Raw genomic sequence first — 16,460 nt, 5'->3', positions numbered from 1 at the left:
GTTACATTGTGAAGTGGTTCCATTGTTTTCATTGAAATGTTAACCTGCTGAATGTTTATCTTACTCTGGTCTAGGAAAATAAAGAGCTGTCATTGCAACTCTGTCACTGTATGGCTCTAACTGGTACTGTAAATGTCTTTCTCCAGCCCGGTCCTGTCCAGTGCGTTGGCTTCCATATTCAGTAAATGGGACCTGCCGGTTTTCACGCTGCCTTTTAACATTGCTGTGTGTCTGCATATATCAGCTACTGGCCCCTACAATGTCTTCTTTCCCACTGTGGATATCCAACCTATAGACGCTGTTCCAAACATCACCTGGTCAGATGTCCAAGTAACGCAGGTAGGTTTAGCACTGCACAGTTTTTATACTTGCACATCGGACACATTAAGGGGCTCATTTATCAATGAGTTTTACATGCACAACGAGTGATAAAACTTGCTGCGTATGAAAAAATGGTGATCCAGCCAATCAGCTCCCAACTGTAATTTTTCAAACAGATGACAGGAGCTGATTGGCTGGAGCACTATTATCATACACAAGGAGTTTTATCACTCATAAATGAGGCCATAAGACTCTTAAGGCCAAGCTCCACCTCCCCCTAGCTGAGTGACTGGCTAGCCATGATAATCACAGCAGTGTCATCACAAGGAGTTATATTCCAGCCTACAAGCCGGGCTCTGCCTCTGTGTTTAACCCTTGCTCAGTCTGATAGGGCTTCTCTTGGCCTTCTTTGTGGCTCCTGCTGTAAGGAAAGTGCTGATTGTAATATGTTTGACAACTGGAATAAACATCTCATTATTCCCTCTATGAATATCCCTTGGCCGCTTGTCTGGTGTTACTTATGCTACACTTAATATTGAATTTGTAATCTTTTCTCCATGTTCAGTGAGTATCCAGGGTTGGTTGTAGTGCAAGGAATTTGTTTCCATTTATTGTTTCCATTTGTATTGAAATAGAACATGCCCAATTACTTCATTTGTGATATCATTTCCATCTTCAGCATTGTCACTTCGTAGTACTGTCATGAGTGTGGTTTTAACTAACTGCTTTGTCTTTTGGAAATGTTCCGTATTGCTATCTTTCCATACTGATCAATCTTTATTCAGGTGACCTTGTTTCTTGCATCTAAAACAAGATCTCGTTTCCTTAGTGTGTGACTTTATATCTGACTTTATTATGACTTTAAGGGTTATTACAGTGTCCCTTCCCATGTTGTCAAGTATAAGACTTTTTAGCGTTATTTCCTCATCAGCAATTGTTTCAAGGGCATTCACCATACTTCTGAGTAGTCTACCTGACGCAGTGCACTAATTACCACATTTCATTTGGTGTAGTTACAGTCCCCCAGTAAAAACATATTACTGTTTAAATTGGATCGTTCATACAACTTCTGTAATGCATCCCACATATAACTCGTATTTGAGGTAATCTCACATTTTATGTAAATTAGATGTATATCTGTAATTCATAAGTTTATAGGTTGTCCGTGCCTTTCTGTCTTATATTGTTCTGTGTTATTCACCTCTGTTCTGTCTGCAATGATAACCTCCCACAACTCACCTCTGGATAGAAGCATCTCTAAATTTCCACTGCTGGAAATTGTCCTTATTTAATTTAGTCACAAATAATTTAATATCTAAGCTGCAGTCCATTCTCTTTCTTTGGAACATTGTGCATTTACCCACATGCACTCTGCAGGTTTCACGGATAGTTTGATTGTAATGTATGTCTGTTGTGCCTGGTTCCAGAATATGCTACTATGTTCAAGTATCAATACACAAGGAACAGGGTGGGATAAACTTTACTTTGAAGATAACATGTACATTTTCATAACATAACATAGAGGATTATTAACAGGAAAAGGATTCTACAATAGAGTACACTGGCACAACCGAAATGGCACCTCATTAGGGTGTTTCCAGGGTAGATCCTCAAGTATACTTAGCCTTTTACCTGTTGCTATATTCCAACATTCCTTAAGTGAGTATTGCCTGTTTTTACAGGCGGCAGTTACTCCTAGACTAAATATAGAAAAATAACACTGTCTAAACCTGTGCTGCTGACTTCCTGGGAGAAACCAGCAAAACCTACATAATAAAAACCTATGATTTTATAGTGGCAAAGCAACTTGGTTAATACAAAAGAATGCACACAATGAGTAGTAACAGCCTGTATGGACCGTTATGTAAAAATATTCTACTATCTGTCTTACAGTTGCTGAAGGCTGTACCAGTTGGTGTTGGTCAGGTGTATGGCTGTGATAACCCATGGACTGGAGGAATTTTCTTGGCTGCGCTGTTCATTTCTTCCCCAGTTATTTGTATGCACGCAGGAATTGGATCAGCTTTGGGCATGATTGCAGGTACATTTTGTAATAATTTTACATATAGCATAGTGATCAAATCCGCATCCTACACTTTGGCTGTCAAGTTAAAACCAATCTAAAAACTTAAGGTGCGTACACACTGGGTGATTAGGAGACAGTACGATTACGACATCGTAATCATACCGTCGTTCCTGATCCCCTGTAGTGCCTACACTGAACGATCAGTTGGTCAGTGCAGGCACACTCCATCATTCCTGAACATGCCAATCTGTTATCGGCAGATTGGCCTGCATGTTCAGGCAATGGACAATGTCGGAAACGACCAGTGGACGCACGCATCGCTGGTTGTTTTCTTCATTATAGTGCACGATTTGTGCTTAATTACTGAGCGATTGCATGATTACGATGTCGTAATTGTGCAATCGCTCAGTAATATCGCCCAGTGTGTACGTACCATTACACTTTTTTACTTTGGGAATCCTGGACTGCATTCCCAATGTTTTACTAGCTGTTATGCCTGGTGTTGCCTGGGTGTGTTTGTTTATTTTGGTCTCCCTCGTCCTCTTGATCTCCCATCTCTGTACGAGTATCATCCCAGCCTGTATCCATTTCCCTGCTATACAGAAGACTTATAAGGAGAGGAACCTGGCTTCTTTGCATCATGAACATCAATGTTGGTGCCTTATGACGCTGCAATTACTTTTTTTATTTTTTTAGGAGATGTATAGGGACCTATTCATCATGACAAAAATATCAGCAGTGTAAACCTTCTATCGGATGAGGTGTTGTCATGTGTGCAAACCACTTATCATACTAACATAAAATAAAGACACTGAGACGTGGATTTGGCAGATAACTTGATGGCGATTTATTGGAGCAATAATAATTATTATTTATTTAAGGATGTATGGTGGCAAAGAAAGGACGGCCAGAAATCAGCCAGATCTGCTATGCCCACACACAAACAACAAAAGGCATAGCAGGCGTAGATCGCCCAGAGTGCATACACATAACCATGTAACTCATATCATCAACAAAAGGTAACGCTCACCCCCATCTTGACTTCCCACCCGTTTAGGTGGTGATACTGCCCCCCGTTAGGTTGGTACAGCCAACTACCAGTCAACGAAGGGAGCGCCCTTAAATCATAATTGCACCCGGACTGGCGACCTGCCGTTCTTTCCCGCCACCCAAAACCAAACCCACAACATACCAAAATTTATAGGGGAGGGAGGGTGGGGAATCTGGAACAAAGAGGCTTTGGCCCACACTTTTATCCCACTATATAATGTTCCTGTTACAAACCCGCCCCTGCTTGCCATAGGCTAACTCCCACAAGTAATTTGCATACATGCCTGCCCCCATCCTAGAGGTTTAAAACACCTCTTTTCTTATGCAATCTTTCGGTTTCTCATAATTATGGATTGAACTCGCTGCAAGTTCAGTTAACATTTCAGAGGCATTTATCATGCCTCACTGACTAAAGTATCACTTCCTAAAAGCTGTTCTTGCTGCCAAGTCAGTTTTTCAAAAGTATGATACTTTTCCCCTAAAGCTGTACTGCAGGATTTCCTGAAGCAGCGAATGCACAATGGGAATCCCTGTGCAGGAGCCGCTGTCAATGGGGCCAACGAGATAGGAAGCCTTCCAGATATGTAATTCCTAGAGCACACCGTTCAGAGCCGGTTACAGCTCACATCGCACGGAGCACATCACCAGTGTCGGACTGGGGCGTGAAGGGCCCACCAGGGAAATGCAGCAGCAGGGGCCCAGTGAGGGGGGCGTGGCCAACCACTGAGTGGGTGTGATCCCCCACTTGAGTGTAGCCATGAAATAAAGAATACGGAATGTAGCAGTCTCAGATATGCAGACACAGTACTGTGTAAGATGCACTGGCGTATGTGTACCACTGACCCACAGCACCACACAATATACAAAAATGAAGATAAACACACAGCCCAAACACCAGGGGCAGAACTATGGGAGACAATGGAGGCGCCTGCCGTCGGGCTCCAGCTCTGAAGGGGCACCTCCTCCATTGTCCACACCATATTCATTCCACTTAGGGCTGTTACTATGTACCCGGAGTGTACCGTCATGGCTGCCCAATACATGGCACCCCTTCCTGGTACCTGAGAAGCCACCATACACTAGTGTAGAGCTCCAAGTCAGACCATCAGCTGCTGCCTTCGTCTATCTATAGCCTGTCTGCATGCGAATTGCTACATTACAGCGACTGTGACCGGGGGGGCACCAAATTATAACTTGCCTCCGGGCATCTGGGATGAATTTACGCCACTGCCAAACACTAGTTTAACTTATGCTTGCTTATGCTGGGTACACCCCTTCTGGCCTATCCACCAACTTACCTAACGATTGGCAAGTACATATACACTTACCAAACGTCAGCTCGATGTGTCGTGCCTGACCTCAAACCTGACCTGAGCATTTAAATGTGCCCGCCCAGCTGAGATGTCAGCTATCGGCATTCCCTGCAGCAAGTGTACGGGCAGTCAGCGGATTGCCAGTACACACAGCCGCATGTGCAGATATGATTTATCAGGCATAGGCTGTGCTGCGGGGCCGACGCGATATGTCGTTCACAGACGTATCATCTGCGCACACCAGTCGATGCTCTGCAGATACTGTATATCGTCCGTTCCATTGAATGGGCGATATAACTGCCAGCTTTGGTCAAAATGGTGAAAAGACATCACCACCATGACACTAGTCAGAGGCTATGGGGGGTGGGTTTCATGTATATGGAGTTTGTATGTTTATATAAATAATATAATAAATATCAATAAAAAACAATTCTAGTATTATACATACAGTTAAAACATACAACTGGGATACAGAAGATTACAGTTAAAAATCTGTAACTAAACATTTTACTGCCCTAGACGAGAGACCACTCCGGAGCCCCCACAAACACTGCCACCCACACACACAAATTTGGTAATGGCAATAGTGACCCTTGGCAGTGGTACAAGTTGCACTTCTTAGTTACAACTCTATTAGTATATAGTGCAATACTGGAGGTTCCATCTTACTTATTTTATATACACACGGGCAAACATAAAAATGCATCCAACTTGATGTCAGAAGACCTGCACTTCAAGTAATATCCATAAAACTTGCAGAAATATATTTAAATTCTTAAGGCAATTGTCATACAGTACATAGCAAAAAATAGTTATTTAACCACCTAACTGGCTAATCTATTTCCAAATATGCCCCCAAAATTGTCGATCTATTTTTGTTATGTAAACAATAGCTGTTTTAACCTGATTAAAAAATTTTTTTAAAAAAAATGCTAAATTCAAGTTTAAATAGCTATTATTTACATAATGCGATCATTTTTTTTTACAATTTTGGGGACTATTAAAAAAAAATAGTTTCACAGTTTCAAAAAACTCAATTATTTACTGTATTAGTTGTGGGAGGAATGGGGGGACGGGATGGAGGGGGGGCAGGATGTAGCTGCGGAGACCACTGGGTGGGACACTGGGCAGGCTGCCTGATTTACTTTGATGGGAGGACAGGGACTGGGGGAAGAGTGGAGCCACAGCTGCTGGGAGATTCTGGGGGCAGGCTGAGCTGGGCAGTGGACTGGCAGTGCCGCGGGGGCTACTGGGGTCAGATGTAACCGTGGCTGAAGTGCGGCACGAGGTGGGGAATTCTGTGTGCCGCGGGGCTACCCGATCACTGTGGCCACCGTGATCAGGACAATGGGAGCAGAGGTAGCCACTGGGTGGGGATCTCTCTGTACTGTGGGGCTACACTGGGGGCAGAGCAGCGGCTACCTGGAGCTGCAGTGCAGGGGACTGGGGGTGCCGCGGAAAACATAGCATGGAAAACCATTAATACAATACCATATCTGTAGCTGATCCCACTTCTACACCCTTATAACCCACATTCAGTATTACTATACCCCCAAAACAGCTTCAATATACACCCTGATAACAATATACTTTTATAACGTTAATACAACCCCCCCAATCCCATTAAAATTAACATAAACACATAAATAAGCCCCCAGATGATAATAACATTAATCCTCCCCACCCACGAAAAAAAAGCATTTTCGGAAATCGATGAATTACATAAATTCCACATCACCACTCTATAGTATGGGGACTCTGGAAATTTAACGGGGCAGATTTGTAACCAGGAGATACTGTATCTGTGATATATCCTGCATTACAGGAATGATGAATGGCCCTAACACTTAATTTAAATTTCACCAGCTTTTGTATAAATTAAGTGGTGATGATGAATAGACCCCATAGTACAGATGCTTCTTCCCAGGTAGAATTGGAGCATGTGTAAAGTCTGGCAGCTAATAGAAAGCAACAGGAATTGCAGTCAGACCCAATACGTATTGGAAGTTATATATGTGGCAAATTTGGTTATGCCATGCCTCCAAGGTAATGTCAAAATAGGCAATGGGTCTACATTTACTAATTATGGTAATATCAGAAGTGTTAATCTAGTCATGTTCATCTTAAGGGGGGTATCCACTAGACGATAAAGTTGAACGATAATGATAAAATCGTTCGATAATCGTTCGATAATCGTTTGAACATCGTTTGCAAATCGTGCAGTCATTGTTTCTAACGATGTACGATGCGCACTCCCGCTGGTCGTTTGATCGTCTCCTCCATCGACTGAACATGCAGGTCAATTTCACTTGATTGCTTACAAATCGTTTACACATCGTTCACGCTGAACGATCAAACGATGAACCACTGTCTGCCCACTATAGCTGAAAGCTCTCAATCACAGATTAAAACAACATAGTTTATTGTTAGATCTTTTGCAAATCGTTTGCAAATCTTTTGCAAATTGTTCAGAGTGGAAGATTATATTTCAAGGGAAACTTCAAGGGAAAATCGTTAAGAGGTTGGACAGGGATAAAATCGTCTAGTGGATGCTCCCCATTAGACTGAATGCTTGTCTGACAGTTTACACAAAAGTACAAAGATTCAAAAAGAACATTTTACAGATGAGTTATCAGTATATGGTTTCATTATCCACTGTAATAATAACTCTGTAGCTAATTGGTTACACTTATTAATGTGCTCTGTCTAATTTCCCTGACAATGTCCAAAATGTCTTTGTTTTTCAGGGTTAAGCCTTGCAACACCATTTGGTAAAATCTATTTCGGACTGTGGGGCTACAATTCTGTCCTGGCCTGTATAGCGGTGGGTGGAATGTTCTACGCTCTCACCTGGCAGACCCACTTGCTCGCTCTTGCATGTGGTACGTACATCATAGCTTGGCAAATCTAATACTAGCCACTGGTGCTCCAAGCTCAACTTGGGATCCAAATGCCAAACCAATAATTCCATCTAATCTTCTTTTTTTAATGAGCAGATAGATCAATGCGATAGAAAAATTTCCACTAACTTGTCAGTTCTCCTCTTACCACAAATAATAGACCCGGTGAGCCTGGATGTGATCTGGGGGTTTGGTTAATGTGTGGCTAAACCTTGATCCTGGCTTTCAGGCAGAACTCAAGTTGTGTAGATCATTGTTTCTCAGTCTTCAGGGACCTCTAACAGTGCATGTTTCACAGAGCTCCTGAGTATCACAAGTGAAATAATTTGCATCACCTGGGGATCTTTAACTGTGTGTCAGCCAGTGATGACTACACCTGTGCACCAACTAAGAGATTCATCATGCCACACTGACTAAAGTATCACTTCCGACTGCACCTTGCCCCCCTCCCCTCCCCCTCTCCCTCTGTTAATATGCTCATGCCAGCAGGGGCATTTCTAGAGAGGAGGGGGCCCGTGTGCAGTCTCCGACATGGGCACCCTCCTCTCCGCCCGGCAGTGCACTGAGCTGTGCGTGGCCAGCACCAGAGTTATAGACTCTGGGCACTAGAGTGTGCCCAGAGTCTATAGTGTATGCACAGGTCACCGGGAAAATGGCCGCAGCAGCCATTTTCCCTGTACTGCGCATGTGCAAACGACAGGAAAATGTCCGCCGCGGCTATTTTCCAGTCGTTTTACAGCGCCGCCCCCTGCGCCTAGGTGGGACTCCGGAGAGGTAACTAATATTATGGGTGCAGGGTGTGTGGTGCGGGACCCCCCTGGACCCAGGGGCCCATGTTCCCCGCACACCCTGCACCCATTATAGATACGCCCCTGCATGCCAGGACAACAATAGTTGCCTACTACTCTCCAACATGACCCCTTCCAAATACCTCTGCTCCTGGACTACCCACCTAATTAATGATTGCAGACACCTGTGTTGAACTAGTTAATAGATGAGACGGGTGTTTCATCACAGGTGTCTGCAATCATCAATTAAGAAGGAAGTCCAGGAGCAGAGCATTGTGTACCAGATGGAAGGGGTTATGTTGGAGGGTCTGTAGTTGTCCTGTGTTGATTTCCCTTATGAAATGGAGCCCCTGCCACATGACCCTGTCACCAGGCCGCAAACCTCACCCTCCTACCTCAGCCATCTCTATCTCGCCTACCTCCTGGCCTCGGGTATACATTCACATGCTTATGCCTCATGTCATCTATTTGTCTCCCTTCTCTTCTAGATTGTAAGCTCCTAGGAGCAGGGTCCTCCTCCCTCCTGTTCTCACAGCCCTCTCCTCTAGCACTTCAGTGACAGCCTTCAGATTTCCAGCTGTATTGTGTACTGAGAATTGTGGTGCTAATTGTTGTTGTGGATATGTATATTATATTATATTATATTATTTTATATTAGAGATGTGCGCCGACCCCGTGTTTTGGATCTGTATCTCCTTGTGTTTTGGATGTGGGTTTGGTTTTGCCAAAACCGCCCCTTGCCTGTTTTGGTTTTGGATCTGCAATTTTTTTTCAAAAATTTATAAAATCTAAAATGACATAATTAGTTTTTTTTTGTCCCTACAGTATTATTAACCTCAATAACATTCATTTCCACTTGTTTCCAGTTAATATTGCCCACCTCACAGCTCACAATATTGTTTTCATCCGGTTTAGGTCCAAAATTTGCACCAAGCTAGCTGGCTGACTAAGCTAAGCGGCAGCAGTGAGCGGCACAAAATTCGTGGCAGTTCAACTTCCAACATGGCACATCAGGAAACAAATGTTTTTATTATTCAAGAGGTCTGAGGGAGTTGGAGTATGTATGTAGTTGAAGGCAGGGACAGGAAGGGTTGATTGGTAGTAAAGTTAATTTAATTTTTTTATTCCAAAGCAAATTTATAAGGGAGGAGGGGAGGCATTTACAAAAAATATTTTACTCATTCACATCAGTCCTTGCCTCCAGAAGAATCCTTGAGTGCTATTCCTGAGTGGATTTTCATCCCAAAGTAATAGTGCTTTCAAAAATATTGACTGTTAAACAATCATTTGCAAATATTCCACTTCACTAGAAAAGCATTTTCCAACCTTTGCAGGGACATTCAAAATTAACTTAATTAGTGGCCTCCAAAATGCCGTTGTACCCACTGTCCACTTAACCACAGATATGTGGACAAGCCAAACAGAGCAAATTTAAGATGTAAGGTTTAAGTTTTACGTTGTCTTTCTTGAGAATCCTGGAGCACTATGCCTGCTGCAGGTGCTGCTGGGAGTGGATTTTCATCCTAGAAGGGATGAAGACATTGTCTTCAGATCTGAAGAGATGCAAAGAGCTGTTGGTAAGCAAATTGTCAGCTCAAGTGGCACATGAGGCTTCTCCTTCAGTTTTTCCAGCAAGTGTATCTGCCGAGAAAAAACTAAACTTTCCCCCAAAAAAAACACTGGTGACGCAGATCAGTCAATACAACAAAGTTTTTTTGTCTTCTGCCCAGGCATGACAATGAGCTTTCCTTATCATGGGCAACAACTGTTTCAGCCACTGGTGCCTAATTAACACAAACATCCTCATCATCAACATCCTCATTAACGTCAGCTTCTCAAATATCCTGCTCATACTGGTGCACTTCCACAGAAGCATCCTCGATATCTATGTCAGCATGTTCACTTGTGCTTACATCATCATAAGAGGCAGAACCACCAGTCCTAAACAAAGACCAAGGCCTTAGCCTTTCCTTGCTACTTCATGTGGTGAAACTGGCATATTGCCAATTTTATGTCTTTCTGCAGCTAACTTTCCCTTTGATGTTTTCTTCTTTACCACTGTACAAGATTGGTTCTTGATTTTAGGTGCCCTGACTTAAGGCCCGTATGCCCTTGGTCATCTGCTTTAGTAGATGCTGTAGATGAACTAGCATCGTCATGACTGGTGGCACTGGCAGCAGCTCCAGCACTAGTATGTGGTTCCTGCTCTCCTCTCAAGTCTCAACTGTTCATTCTCCATATCAACAAACACGAATGAAGTGGGGTACAGCACACAAGTCAATTTGAACACATTTTAATTATTACACTGCGGTATCAATGACCTATAGTGTCACAAGATTTTTTATGAATAAGACAAGAATAACACACTGTGCTGCCACTAAGTGTCATAAGATTATTTATGAAGAAGAATAACACACTGCGCTACCACTTAGTGTCACAAGATTAATTATTTATGGATATGAATAATACACTGCGCTTGCACTTAGTGATGTCATTATGTTTATATATAACTTATGTTATTTAGCACTTTGTTGTGGTCTTGTAGTCGGCGTGTAGAGTACTAATTTATTCACAATTGAGGAAAGAAGTGAAAAGTTGATTATTAGACTGCGCTACGACTTAGTGTCACAAGATTATTTATGAATAAGAATAACACACTGCGCTACGACTTAGTGTCACAATACATGGACAATAAACTGCGGTCTGGCCGGCAGTGTCACCGAACAATAATAGCGCAGCTAAGTTGCTAACACACACAAATTAAATTAATAAAATCAATTTATCAATCCACAAAAAACAAAAAAAATATATTTTTTATATATTATTTTTGTTTTTTGTGGATTGATAAATTGATTTTATTAATTTAATTTCACTTTTATTTTTTTTTACACTGGGGAAGAGCACCCCTGAATGAGGCAGCAGCCCCTTGATAAACAACACAGCACCCCTTTTTGATGGACAACAAAGCACCCTTGCCGAGTGCAGACAGACCACCTGCAGAGTCACAAATACATGGATGATAAACTGCGGCAGTGTCACTGTACAATAATAGCGCAGCTAAGTTGCTAACGCACACGCACAAAAATAGCACTTTTTTTTTTAAACTGGGGTAGAGCACCCCTAATTGACAGAGCACCCCCCCTGGACAACACAGAACCCCTTTATGGACTGCACTTAGCCTGATGGACAGGACAAAAACACAGCAGCAGCCGCCACAGCTAATTGACAGGACAAGTGACACAGCAGCTGCAGCACCCACTGAAGGAAGCCCCCCTTTATATACTGCAGCCTAAACACCTTTATGGACAACACAGCAGCAGCCTTCAGCCCAAGACCCTGACTGGTCACACACTGAGTGACTGACTACATCTGCTAGCTTCTCTCTCTACAGCCGCAGTGAAAATGGTGCAGATCGAGGGGACCTTTATATAATCCAAAACCCGCGAGAATCCGACAGCGGGATGATGACCTTTTGCCTCATTTTGAGTTCCGAGTCACGCGTGAAAACCCGAGCCTAGCTCTGTTCTCGACTCAGATCTGGAAGTTCAGGTGGGTCTGATTCTCAGAGAACCGGACCCGCTCATCTCTAATAAACCTATATATACAAAAGTCCAAAAAGATAACAGTGCACTTAATATACAGTTGCACTGTGTATGGGACAGTCCCAGCATGTAAGTCCCCATGAACAGTTCCCTTCGTGCAAGTGTTCAGTATGTCTCTGTGTTTTGCAGTTAGATTCTGGGAAATATTCGGATCGCAGCTCCTCTCTTGAAACCCGGGATTCACGGGGTGGATGAAGCACTAAAAAATAAACAATAAAGCAGGGGGCGCAATATCGTGCATGAATTGTTTTATTTTAAAAGCTTAAAAAGTGTATATAATATATATTCCAGGTAGTAGCAGATAGTGCTTGTACCTAATATAAAAACTCTGTGGGCTGGGTACAGCTGGTAGTTTTGCCACTGAGGTTCAGTATTATTAATACCATGTGGTACCCAGTCCACAGAGTGTTTATATTAGGTACAAGCATTACCTGCTACTACCTGGAATGTGTGTGTGTGTATATATGTATATATGTATATATGTATATATGTATATATATATATATATATATATAACACACACACATTATTTATATATGTAGTAAAAAGAAGACACTAAAAAGACTTTAAAATAAAAGTTATTTTATGGAAAATAAATTTTGGCCCAGGACGGTTAATGAGAAGTCCAGGAACTAATGGCCTGATTCCTCGCTCTGAATCAGGACGGCATTTTTTATTTTTTTTGGTGAGCCGGCCTCATGGCCGCTCGCTAAGCTGTGGGTGACCACCCACAGCTTTTGCGAGCAGCCAGGTGATGGTCGCGACCATCGGGCTTGCGACGAGACCCTTGTGGTAGGGTCTCGTCCATCGCAAGCCCCAGTGAGCTGCCGGCTCTAATAGAGCTGGAAGCTCACTACTGAGGCCGCCCCCAAATGGCAGGCGTTCCTTCAGGAACGCCTCCGTTTGGCCAGCCACCCCCCCCTGCCCGCCTCCAAAACGGGGAAAGCTGTCAATCAAAATCGACAGCCGCCCCGTTTTGGTGCAAGACCCGTAGCAACGGAACGCAAGTCGCTGGCTGGGTGTCGCACATGCGCAGTGAGGGACCATCGACCCGCTTGCGAGCGCTGTGCGCTCGCGTGCGGGTCTGAATTAGGCCCTGAGTTCCTGCTAAAAAATAGCCCTGGTTCTAGGCAAAATATCTCGTCATAATGGACCATATCCAGGTTTACAGTTTGGCTGCAAAGTATCATCTGTATCATAATTGAAATTTGGTGCTCAGAATAAAATATGTAAGAAATAAACAAATAACTACAGTTTATTATACAGTATAGTTTCCTTATCAGTACTCCATGTTCTGCAGCTTTGTCTCAGTATATTTGGGTGGTGTTACACTGGCATGTGATACGATGATAAATTATAAACCAAGACCATTATAATTTGATGATGTTCAATGTTTTTTTTCTTGTACTTGTAGCTCTTTTCTGTGCCTACCTTGGAGCATCACTCGGCAACATGATGTCTGTGGTATGTATCAAGCTGGGATGTAAGAAAGAGAAAAAGATGCAAACATAAAGTTGCCGTCATTTGCTGGAATATGAATATGCTTAAACCTAGCATTGCTTCATGCGCACCTCGGCTGAGGGGGGTGCAATATGTGTGCTGCATATATAGTATTCTAAAAATGTCACACCTTGTAATCTACAGATGTGTCCCCCCTACACTGAGCGTCTTTAAGCCGTACAGTGCAAGACGCCTGGCACGTCTAACATGCTCAGAGCCGGGAGGAGTAGCGATTTGTCATTTTCTTTACATTTTGCGTCTTAGTCGCATCGTAGATGCAATGAAAAGGCCGGCAGGGGGGGTGGCTGGCCAAACGGAGGCATTCCCGATGGAACGCCTGCCGTTTGGGGGCGCCCTACTGACCTCACCAGTGATGTCAGTGGTGAGCTTCCGGCTCTATTAAGAGCCAGAAGCTCACTGGAGCTTGCAGGAACGAGGCCCTACTGACCATCACCTGGTCACTCGCAATAGCTGTGGGTGGTCACCCACAGCTATGCGAGCGGCCCGGAGGCTGCACCAAAAAGACTGTGTAGATATGGCTCTAGGCTGGACATGTGTACAATCCATTTGGAAAATACAGATGTGAGTAGTTGTCTTCTAACCAAACTAAAGGTCCCCATACAACTTTGATGGATTTGGGTCAATTCCCCATTTTACCGATGATTGGGAGGGAAAATGGGCAATGTATGGGGTATACTAAAAAGTATTCGGAGTCAGTAATTCAGCCTTTCCAAAATCGGCGCAATAGACTGCTTGTGTATGGTAATGATCAGACGATTTGCCGACCATTGCTAGTAAAACGATGAGCCTTTCAGATCAGTCTTTCCTGAAAATGATCTGCAAGTCACTGAAAAATAGCTGTAAAGTTCGAGCACAGATTGGTGGATTGGGGGGAAAAAAAATCACAGAATTTGTGAATCATTCTTTTGTGATTGCTGTTGTATGGGCCCCTTAACTATGTGATCCTAAATGATTGTGTGTTTCAGCATTAGCTCTAAAAGCCCAGATCATGTTCAACTTTGCTGTAACCCTTATAGTGTATAGGCAAGGTTGGATTCCTATAGACATTTTAATTTGTGGGAGAAAGCTAATGAAATGAAATTAAATTAAATGCATGCCATAGATTTTCTTCTAAAAATATATATTTTTTTTAACTTGTTTGCATTTACAACATTTCTCTAACTCGTTCTGTTTTTGTTTTGCAATGTTTTTTTTTTTCTTCTTTTTGTAGGTCGGGTTACCATGTTGCACTTGGCCTTTCTGCCTCTCTGCCCTCACATTCCTCTTGATAACGACAAACAATCCGGCCATTTACAAATTACCGCTGTCAAAGGTCACTTATCCGGAGGCAAATAGGAACTATTATCTCAACCTAAAGAATCGAAAAGATAAAAATAACCTCTGACTGCAATGTAAAATAAAATGAGAGTTTTTGCACTTTTTTTGTGGGGGAGTCAAGAATTCCTCTCTCGTATAATGGATAATTCTTCTAAAACGTGTGCGCTTCAAGTACCATTCATGCACTTTTGCACCAAGGAATCCGTCCTAACGCGGCGAAGGTCTAAAACAGGTATAGTGAAAAGGTTGGAGGGTCTACAAGACTATTTCATAAGAGAAGATTATTTCAGGCTATTGTGTATCAGAGGGAATGTTAATGTGACATTACCATTATTAGCTTGAATCAAGATCATTTTGCAACTGGTGATTTACAGAACCTTAATTATCTAGGTCTTTTTCCATTTAGCGCTTTATTTTGAGGGACATTTAACACTGCCGCAGTTCTCATGGTTGTCCCTTTACAGTATCAAAAATGTGTCTTCAAAAGTGAAGAACTGTTTTCCACAAATCAATTATAATACTGTAACTTTAGCAAATCAAGCCTTGCTGTTGTGGTTTTTCTGCGCACCCTGTATTATTTGGAATAAGTAACGTATGTTCCTCAGAACAATGTGTAAATTAATATTCTATTTTCAGTCGGTGTGAAATGTGCTGAATAAAATAATGAAATATCTTCACCCTGTCTCATTTGTATATTTTGCAGTAAAGGATTTAAAGCCGTCACTATATGCATGAGACTGGAGAGAAAACTCTGTCACAAGTTTAGACTTCAGGATGTATAGTGGTATAAGCAAGCTCCCTAAATAGACATGATTGAAAATGTTCAACTGAAATTTGTAATGGAAAGCAATTAAAAAAAAAAAAAAGTGAAGTATCTAATATAGTGGACCAGTCAGTTCATATGCAAGAGATTAGCAGTTCGGTTTCGCAGAAATCCGAAAACACCCAAGCTTGGGGTTTCACACTAGAACAGAGTCCTGGCTCGTGTCTTCTGACCAAGTTCCCTTCTCATAACGAGACACAATATAATTTTCCTGGAAATCTCAGATCTTACGAGCTTTGGACTACATATAAGAGTCCCTCTCATGTGATCAGGCCCCATTTCACACAGGAGATTGTATCGACATGGTGTGGGCTGTACTTGTGCTTCAATAGACACCATTAGAGACCCCAATAGAGAGAGTTGTAGGTAGATGGATTGGGTGGGAAGGGTGCAAAAGACTGCAGGCATCTTTGTCACTGTGTACAGTATGTGTCTGTTAGCTACAGTAACACATGCAATCCAGTCCAAACTGCAACCAAGCTACTGTCACTGTGTGTGTGTGTTTGTCGTATACTATTAGCCTCTGCAGTCCACTGCAAACAGGCTCTTATGTTTGTAGAAGTGAATTTGACGTGACCTGCACTTTCACTTGTTTTTCACAAGGATACTGTATCTATAGTTGCCGGAGGCTCCTGATTTTTCAGGTAGCCCCCCATACCCCTGGAAGAGTAGACAGATCTCCCGCATTCCGCGCACTTCCTAGTGAAGTGGGCAGGATGGGTAGATGTTACAGGGAATTTGTGGTTCTGTAGGGAGGAGGCAGGGCTAAAATGACATTGTCATTTAGCTCCACCCCCTC

General features: G+C 42.7%; 1 protein-coding gene across 4 annotated transcripts in view; it reads left to right on the top strand.

The window, feature by feature from the left end:
* The window catches only part of SLC14A1 (solute carrier family 14 member 1 (Kidd blood group)), a 142,623-nt gene extending 127,108 nt beyond the window's left edge, over window positions 1-15,515 (top strand). For all 4 annotated transcript variants that reach the window (XM_088476570.1, XM_088476567.1, XM_088476568.1 and 1 more), the window contains exons 5-9: window positions 147-339; window positions 2,215-2,362; window positions 7,458-7,592; window positions 13,415-13,464; window positions 14,732-15,515. In XM_088476570.1, the coding sequence (XP_088332696.1) occupies window positions 147-339; window positions 2,215-2,362; window positions 7,458-7,592; window positions 13,415-13,464; window positions 14,732-14,905 (700 nt within the window). In that variant the 3' untranslated portion in view covers window positions 14,906-15,515. The remainder of the gene's footprint in view (window positions 1-146; window positions 340-2,214; window positions 2,363-7,457; window positions 7,593-13,414; window positions 13,465-14,731) is intronic.
* The last annotated feature ends 945 nt before the right edge of the window (window positions 15,516-16,460 follow it).

This window comes from Taudactylus pleione, unplaced genomic scaffold (assembly GCF_031769625.1).
Source record: "Taudactylus pleione unplaced genomic scaffold, aTauple2 ptg000189l, whole genome shotgun sequence".
Lineage (NCBI taxonomy): Eukaryota > Metazoa > Chordata > Amphibia > Anura > Myobatrachidae > Taudactylus > Taudactylus pleione.
The sequence above is the reverse complement of the archived record's forward strand: the minus strand, read 5'-3'. Positions and strand labels throughout refer to the sequence as shown.